We start from the raw sequence: 9,546 nt of genomic DNA, 5'->3' as shown, positions 1-9,546 counted from the left end.
AATTGTGATTTAAATCAGGAACTACTAGGTCAAAGAATGAGACAACAAGATTAATCTGACCTTTGATGACATTTAAAGTCAGCTTTTAGTAAAGATTTTGGTATTCAGTGCTACACATGTATTTCAGTCAATATACCCAGCCGCACTGGTGGCTAGTGATTGCTAGCACAATGTTAACTGTATGAGAAATGATACTACAGTCATACAATTATAGCAGCCGCTGGGGAATACAGTAACTGGAATAGGATTGATAACTATAGTAACCTAAACATATCCCCATTTGTGACCTCAGTGTCCTGCATGTTACTGATTTGGAGTTTACTACGCAAACCTGAGTGGAACAATCTGAATGTTATTAAGCAGCAGATTGCATCTTTAAAGATCCCCTTAAGCCATGTATGAAGACATATACAAATAGTCTACTTGGACTTGGATCAATAATGTGTGTCTGATACATTGCTGGATGTTGAAGAGCTGATGCTAAACTGCATTGCTGGCTTTAATTTGTATGGAGAAGTTGCTAAAGGAGTACGAAAAGTAGGAAAAGTGGGTCAAATTAGTATGAATTAAAAGAAGAAAGATGTGGAACATTGTAAGGTTTGAATGGAGTTCCTGGTTTATGAGCAGATCAAATTTGAAAAGAGTATAAATAGCTGGAAAAGTGAGAAAGGGATGAAGAATGCAAAATATAGCGTAAGATGTGCACTTAACTGTGTTGCTTAATACCACCTGGTAGCTAAACTGCATTGTTGGTTTAACTTCGTGAAAAAGCAGCCGAAGGAGTATGAATAATGACTGGGAGCTAAACTGCCTAGAAGTTAAATGTGCTAGGCATTTTCCTATGCGACGGGTGCTGAGGTCACAAATGAGGCTAACCCAAAGTAAGCAACCTTATATGAGCAACAACAGCTACAGTAACTATTCATGGCAACATTACCACATTTAGATTTAAATCCATGACAAAATAGAGGTAATGCAGTTGCTAATAATATGTCAAAGCAATGCATTAGTGCTAACTGTACTTTACTATGATTCTGTTGTTAGCAAAAATATCTCTTGAACCTCAATTTTCCAATTGGAGGTCCACTTTTTATCTCACATGTTATGTATCTGGTTCATTGAATGTGTATAATATTTATACAGTCCAATATTCAAACCCTCAAAACTAAATGTTTTTAAAGGCAATGTCTTGTTCATCATTCCAGCATATATTTGTGGAAATGTTAAAATCATTAACAGAATTTAGAGGGTTATTAACGGTGATGTTTCTATAATGGTTAATGTGTATAAAACTATATATGTGATGTGCATCTGTTCCAACACAGTCATTATTTTGTGCAATTTTTTGTGTGTCCACGTCGATTCTAAATGACAGCTGATATGTCAGAGGTATTGCATAAAAATAAGGCAAATCTGCTTCCATTGTATGATTGTGTCCATGCTAATGACTGAGCAGTGAAGCTACAGTTGAAAGAAGACAAGGTTGAAATGTACGTTTGTGAAACCAATTGATTCTCTTGGCCTCTTGACCAAACAGAAAGCACTTTTTCATTAGCAGCTGGGCGGAGTGTCGCTACATATAGCTTTGACTTTCTAAATCTCTCAATAACAAAAGCCTCAGATAATGCTGGGGAGTCCTGATTGACTTCATGCCCACACCAAAACATCATGTCCTTAAAGAAAGATTGTATCTACAATATCACCAAAAAAACAACAACATATAATTTCTCTCCCCTCTAGCTGCATCTATCCATCCTAACCCAAACCCAGTTTTGGTTTCATTTGTCCAGGTTTTGAGACTTTTACCACCACATGAGTAACCTTGTGAGATCACAAAATTATGTGAGAAGCCATCTTGCCAGACATCAGTGTATGCTTTTCTTGCCAAACTACAGTGGTATCGGACCAGTCAGTGTCCTTTGACTGGTCCGATACTAATGGCAGCTACGTGGGTGGGAGCTAGGTATGACGCAGTGAGAAGCGATTGTGTGTTAAACAACAATGGAGGCTGCTAAAGAAGTGAGTGTAGATGCTGCTAGCATCAGTTATATCAGAACTGGAGAGTATTTCTTCATTGAAAGAAGAGCAAAGAATGGCACAGAAGATGTTTTTGTTGTTTGATGTTTTCTCCCGACTGCCTTCACTGAAAGTTTGATTACGTTACATGGTCAGGTTACTATACCAGCACAATGGAGGTAAACAGAATTTGGTGTGTGGAGCATCAACATCAGCAACATGTTTTTGTAGTTACTGAGGACAGTCCACAGAACAGTGTCATTACTATGGCAGCCAGCACTGTAAATGATAACAGTTTATAATGATGTAGATTATCTGATACAGTTTTTGTATGTGTTTTTTCCAACCCTATCACCAGATAAACCATTGATAACGTCTTTTAAAAATCTTGCTCTCCACAATCTCTGTGCAAGGCAATTTAAGGTATTGGGACAGATCATGGTCACATTAAATAAAAGCAAGTAATTGTTGTAATAACAAGTCTGTGACAAACTCCTGTATCCTGTATGAATATCAGACGTGCTATATACCTCCCCACCCTTACTTCTAGCCTCTCAATAAACAGGGTACACTACTTCCTGCACTGGCACTGTATGTAAAATGTGAGCTGTAGTTCTGTCCAATATGGACATAAGTCTTATTCCAATTCCTGGATGTTTCTGCAACTATTGGGAATTTTAAGTCGTAGCAGTGAATGCTTGATGCTTCATAAATATATACACAGTGTTATTACACATCTCAACATAAAACAATTAGTAAATAATGTGATCTAATCTAATCTATCTATTTTTTTGTTCCAATACTGTAGTCTCAATGTTGACATATGTAAAATGAAATGAAACAATTAAAATGTGACATTATTTAAAATGACCGTTTCATATAAATATTACTTAAAATATTTTTTGATTTACTTATCATTTATATGATTTTTTAATCTAAAAGTGCCATCACTTCTGAGTCCTCACTGTGACATAATGAAAAAATAAACAAACTGAATAAAATCTAGTTTCTACGGAAACAGAAGTTAGCAAGTGAGCACATGGATGACAGGCCACTCCCACAATGTGACCCTCAATGTTAAGATCGTCCTTTCTTCTGAAGTATTTATTGTTTGTCGTTAATTAGAAAGAGTGTTGGATATATATTTTATTATTACTGTATTGAATTCATGAGTCAAAGCTAATGTAGCAGACCTTGCTAGCTGCCATTTCTCTGGAATATTAGCAAAAATTGAATTTCTGTAACATGTCTTTAGGTATAAAGCCATTGTGTTGCAGCATATATATTATATTATATAATTCAAGGTGAATTATATGTAATAATAATAATTTAAAAAAAACACAAAGGATACTGGGCTGAATTTTTCACCTCCACAGTTTTAGGTGGTGGCAGAAGTTTCAAAAACTGGTGGTTTAACAGTGAGCCTTCGGGCATGTCAAGTCTTTACTATTTCCAAAGAAACTTTCTACCAACACATTTAACTGCATTTGAAGTGATAGTCCTTTAAGGTTTGAAGGAGGAAGGACTACGTATACACTAGTTTTATAAATCTAGCATGCTTTGGCCTAATGAATTGAATTTTTCTGGGAAGGTTAGAATCTTAGCTCTTATCCAGCACTGTTCTGCTTCACATTCATACAGAATAGATTTACATCTGGGAGATGCCCAAGCACCACTATAGTTTACTATTGTCCCTTGGTAAGCAGCTTTGCTGGTACAGCTAAGTGCCTTGCTAGAAGGCACTAGAAGCAGTTAAAGAAGAGGCATGTGGCCCCTAAATTGGATTCCTACCATCTTAAACATTTCAGTCAAGGATGAAGCCAGTAAACGACTCTCCCTTAAAGCTAGAAACCACATAGCTGAATGTGGAAACATGAAGATAAATTCTGCAGACTCTTTGACTGTACACTTTGAATTCACTTAAATGAGTGTGCTTCAGTATCTAAAGCTTTATGGCATGAATGCATTTCCGGAAGAATGGGTGCGGTTAGCTTCCATACCAACACTTTTATCTTAAAAGACCAACTGAGCACTGAAGATGTTCCTTTGATTGTTGCAATATACCATTTTCCAGCAGCATATGTGAGCCTCATTGCTGTTATCATTAAAGAGCAACTCACTACACTGCATCTCTTCACATTTGCATGAAAACTGGAATGCTACCAACTATTGTTATTGTATGAGGGTAAACTGAGTCAAAGACCTCGCTTAGCGCCGTCATGTTTTTAGCTTTAAGAGAGTTCGTGTTTGCAGATTTAGGCCAAGAACCTACAGGACTAACATGTGTTTTGTGTTTCAGGGGGTGACTTCCACTTTAATCTAAACATAGAGTAAAGTGGAGCCATGCTAGAGGAAGTCAGAACATGTGGCTGTAGACATTTATTTTCACCATAAACTGTTGAACTGGTTCTGAACTGGGTGTTTCAGAGCTTACAGTAATATTTGCGTTATTACTAAATGTGGTTCAGGAGGGCTGCATGCTGAGTTTTAATGGAAGCAGAACATCCAAGTCACACCTCACAAATCTGTGCACAAAAATTATTTATGTTTGAGGAAAACATTTAGAGTCTAAAGGGAATGACTACCAAGGTGTGGCACAGTCACTCAGAAAAGATTTCCCACATCCCATTCTTTTGGCTAAATGACCAAAATAGCAGCAACATTTGGCAGTTCTAAATAATGTTACAATAATTTCATATACTATTGAGGAGTTATATTGTTCGACATTGGATGAGAACAAATGTATTGACATAGTTTATATGTATATTCTTCATCTTGCTATTGGTTCAAAGGTAGTAGAATGTGGTAAACAGAATGTTTGCCATTATTCTGGCAGTTGCTTTTAATGTGTCGATCGGTGGCACACATTATAAAAACTAATGTTTTCTTCTTATATTAAATGTTTGCAGTTTTTTCTAAGCCAAGTGGGGTAGGGGTCCAGTGAACATGTCACTTAAAGGACCAGTGTGTAGGATTTAGTGGCCCCTTAGTGACAAGCGATGAAGTGGCAGATTGCAACCAAATGCATAACCGCTTGCCTTCTGAGCACGTAGGAGAAACTACGGTGGCGGTATCTATGGAAGAGGACACGCTTGCTCTGTAGATAACAACAGCTCATTCTAAGGTAACAAAAACACAGTAGTTCTTATTTTCAGGTGATTATACACTAATGAAAACCTGCCTATGAATATTATATTCCATTTCTGCCAATAGATTCTTCCAAATGTTACTCAATGGACCTTTAAGATATGGAGGCTCTTTTTTAAAAAGTAAAATGTACCCACCCCATTATTTGTGCTTTCTGCATTTTTTGCATCCAATCTACAACTAAAAAGTTTAGTTTCAGTCCAACAGTCATAAACAAGGCAACCTAACTACACTTTTTAGAAGTTTACTAAAGGCACAGGTACTTGACTACACACAGGAAATACTTCATGTATGTGATAATGCATTTTTGCAGGAACTTCCCTCATCCTTGAAAGAGTGCTTGCTTTGTGGGTCTTTGATATAATAGTTTTTTTCATAAACTTTGAAAATTAAGGCACAATGACATTAACAAGGGAAGAGTAAAGCAGCTCATGACACACTGGCTATTTTCACACTGCAACATCGGCGCTCAATTCTGAATTATTGCTCAGATCTCATCTGACACAGTACTGAAGTGACCCACACGATGAATACTGATCTACAGTGACATAAAAGTCACATGAATTCTATAATGCCTGTTCACACTGAGGTCACATTGCAAAAAAAAAATTAGACTGATTTGGACCACATATGAAAGTGGCCCAAATCAGAATAGAAAAGATCAGATTCCATGTGATTTGTCTGATCTGAATAACTTGTGCCTCAGTGTGAACCTAGCCATTGAGCCTGTAGTACTCTCTCTCTGGGTGGATGCTTCACTAGGTAGGGCTCATAAACAGTGACTGCTTGTGTGTTTGTGAGTCATGGTTAAAAGCATGATTTCTCAGTTTTCTGGTGTCCAGGACTAGTTAATCCAGATACATGGTTGATCTTAACTCTCCAACTGGGTGTGGCGGGGAGGGTGTTGACTTAACCTGATGGGATTTTGTCTTTTTTTGTTTGGTTGATTTTGGTTTGGGGTTGGAAGATAACTAAGAAATTCCATAAGACACTGGTGAACACGACTGTTGGAGAATGAAGATAACTGCTCAGTAGTTGCTATCCAGTACCTTGTCGTTAACAATGTAAATAAACGTCTGCTTTATGGGTTGATCAAAAGGACCAGACTGATGTTTTTGCATGTTTTAGACTATTTACTGCTGATGAAATATTAACTTTATGCAAAAAATAACGTTGATTTTTGAGATGTTTTGAGTGAGTCTTCCCACCTTCCAGGAAGTCTGCCTAGAGCACTGCAAAATATCCATCCAAAGTCTGGTATGGTTTGTGAAATGCTCAGCAGTCACGTATGTAAATGGAAGAAAACATTCCAAAACTACAGATTGGTCCCTACCACAAATAAGAAAGACATAAAACAAAGGTCAACTGTAATGACAGACGACATCACAGGCTTCAAAGTGCTGCACAAGAAAAAATCTGCATACTAAGGTCAGCCTATTCTAAAGCATGGGGGGGTTAGGTAATGGAAAGTCACTGCAATCAAATTAATATCATCATTCATGTATGTGAAAATTCTCAAACTCCCAAAAACAGCTCTCACTGTTATGGTTAAGCATTGTCCACATTAAAACAGTTTTAGCTCCATTAATATGTGTGTGGCGGGGTTTTGCACTGATGTTAGAACTGTGAACCTTTTTGAGTACAGCCCATGGCTGAATTCTACTGCTGTATATTGTAACCTGCAGATCTTTGAGAAGTATTTTCTCCTGCCATCCAGAACTGATCATGATAGGTTGTACAACTTAAACCGAGAATCTGGAAATTGTATTTGCACAAACATCCAGCACAAGAGGATGATTGGTCAGCTATTACGTGAACAGATTTGATGTGTGTCTTAGTACTGATCATCATGTGTCTGCAAAATGTGTTAGTGTCTGCTCATGTTGTCATATTAAATGGACAGAGGGACTAATATCTTCAAACTGGCATCTTGTTTCATGGTGGGCTGGTGTGTCAGTATGTGTGAGTGTATGTGTCTCATGCGCAGTACATACTGGATCACTGAAAAGCTTGGTGGAAGCGGGGCAGTGTGGTGGGTGTGCTCAGGTTGGATATGAAGGAGGAGGGGAGCCCTTGAAGTGGATTCTCTGTAGCCTCTGGGCCTTCGGGGGGCTGGGGGGGCAGCTGGACGAGAGGTGTGGGCTCTTCGTTGGGTGGATAGGCGACGCCTGGCCCCCCGCTGCCCCCGGCCTGGTTGTACGGAGGCCCATTAAGTGGCAGGAAGTTGAAAAGCTGTGAGAAGTCCATCAGAGAAGAGGATGAAGCCAGAGAGTCCCCTGCGGAGGCTGCCGCCACCGGCGTGGACATTTTGGACAGGGACACCTCCTGGCTCGTCTCCTCCAGCACGCCCACTTGAGTCTCCAACTCAAGTTTGGAAGAGGGGAGTTGGGGTTCTTGGGCTGCAGAGGATGAGGAGGGCATGCTGCTCTGCAGCTCCATCAGGTAGGTCTCCAGTTCTCCCTTTAGATTCTGCTCCCGCTCCTGGGAGGAGACGGTGTATGAGGTAAAGTTGGAGGCCAGCGGGTACTTTAAAGAAAAGGCATGTGTGGGGTTAGGGAAGGGCTCTGTTTCCAGGACGGGGCCTGTGTACATGTTGAGCTGGTGCAACCTCGGCGTCAGCATTCCTGGGAGCTCGCCCTTGATGCCCCCAGACGCCAAGTCATAGGCAACTGGTTCCAGCAAATCAGCTGGCTCAGTTTTTACCCTCAGAAGCTCCCGGGCATGGCTCTTTTTCACGTGGCGTGTCAGGTGGTCCTTCCTACCAAAGCGCTGGGCACAGTACTGACAAAGGAAGTCCTTGCGTCCGGTGTGCACCACCATGTGGCGTCGCACGTCTTTACGGGTGTAAAACCGCCGCTCGCAATGCTCACAGCGATGCTTTTTCTCTTTGGTCCCACCAGAGGACTTGCCAGCGTGCGTTTTCAGGTGTTCCAGAAGAACCCCAGTGCTGGGAAACGGCTGCAGGCATACTTGGCAGGTGAGGTCTCCACTGTTGGCGGCGTGGAGGGCGAGGTGGCGTTTGAAGCCCAGCTTGGTGTTGTAACTCTTGCCGCACTCCTGACAGGTGAACGCCTCCTTGTATGGGTCGTGAGTGTGTAGGTGATTCTTTAAGTGATCCTTGCGGTGGAACATTTTCTCACAGTATGAACACTTGTGGTTTTTTTCTGGCGAGTGAGTTGCCATATGCCTTGGAACACAGACACATTCTATGAGCACTCAGAATATTTTGTCATGAATTCAAGAATCATGTTTTTAAATAGGCATGCTTTACATTACACATAAACACAAGAACTGAAAACTAGAATTCATCAACACATCACTGTGACTACTAGTGATCATTGTGTAACCAAAGGTGTAAAGAGAAAAGCAACATGCTGCAGCCTGCTATATACTGCTGCTTGTCTGTACCGTAGCAGCTTGTATTTGGAGACGAAAGCCTTGGTGCAGTCAGGGTGGGAGCAGCTGTAGGGTCTCTCTCCTGTGTGAGAGTACGAGTGCACCTTCAACTTCTCCAGGCTGTTGAAAGCTTTCTGACAGTCCTGGCAGAGGAAGTTCTTCTTCGGCTTCCCCTCAGCTCTCCTGCGCCTCCCCATGGGCGGTGCGAGCTTGGCTTTCTCCAGGACGTGGTCACGGTGGCCCTGGGTTCCCGTGGCCATGGCACTCTAAGGGAGACCAGCTACATGGACAAGGGCACAGCGGCCAGCTAGTACTGATGCAATTATTTTATCCAGTTTTATGTGCTCAACACTGCCCGGACTCAGGGGCCGCGCCGAGAAGCAACCAGCGCGCCAGGAGGACGAGAGAGAAGGAGCAGAGAGAGCAGAGAGACGAGAGACGAGACGAGAGAGAGAGATTGATTGATTATCTGAATGGTTCAGTTTCAGGTTGCTGGCAGTGCAAAAGACTACATCAATATAAATCACAAACACTGTTCTGAGGCCTGTGTAACGGCTTTTACCTGTCCTAACTTAGTCTAACACTGGTGGTCCTGGGTAATTGGTATCATGAAGCTGGTTATCAAGGGGCTCAGTTAACTCTGGCTTTTACAATACAGCTCAGAGTGCGTTCATGTGACAGAGGAGGGCTTCTTAATTACAAGCAACATAATCAGAACCATGAGTGCAGGTCTTAGTGTGACATGAACTCAAATAATGATACCTGCTGGGGAAATAATAAATTCCAAAGCTGTAAGACACAAATAATAAATATATAATATCTATTGATTTAAAGAAGTTGGCTATAAATAAGAGTGGTATTATTACACCATGCACAATACATGGATTGTACCAGATTGAGCTAAAAGGTCTTTTTCACCTGTAGACCCTGGGTGAGTAGTAAATCAAACCTTACACTCTGTGAAACACAAACAGAAAAACAATACTT

General features: G+C 40.8%; 1 protein-coding gene across 1 annotated transcript in view; it reads right to left on the bottom strand.

Moving 5' to 3' along the window:
* Nucleotides 1-6: 6 nt before the first annotated feature.
* The window catches only part of plag1 (pleiomorphic adenoma gene 1), a 16,260-nt gene continuing 6,720 nt past the window's right edge, over nt 7-9,546 (bottom strand). Inside the window, exons 2-3 of the mRNA XM_035652901.1 lie at nt 8,572-8,929; nt 7-8,350 (exon numbers count right to left, since the gene is read on the bottom strand). Of these exons, the coding sequence (XP_035508794.1) occupies nt 7,162-8,350; nt 8,572-8,819 (1,437 nt within the window). The 5' untranslated portion in view covers nt 8,820-8,929 and the 3' untranslated portion in view covers nt 7-7,161. The remainder of the gene's footprint in view (nt 8,351-8,571; nt 8,930-9,546) is intronic.

Source organism: Morone saxatilis, unplaced genomic scaffold, assembly GCF_004916995.1.
Source record: "Morone saxatilis isolate NCDOM2014 unplaced genomic scaffold, NCSU_SB_2.0 Contig0, whole genome shotgun sequence".
NCBI classification, from domain to species: Eukaryota; Metazoa; Chordata; class Actinopteri; family Moronidae; genus Morone; species Morone saxatilis.
Note: the sequence above shows the minus strand (reverse complement) of the source record. Positions and strands in the feature narration are given on the sequence as shown.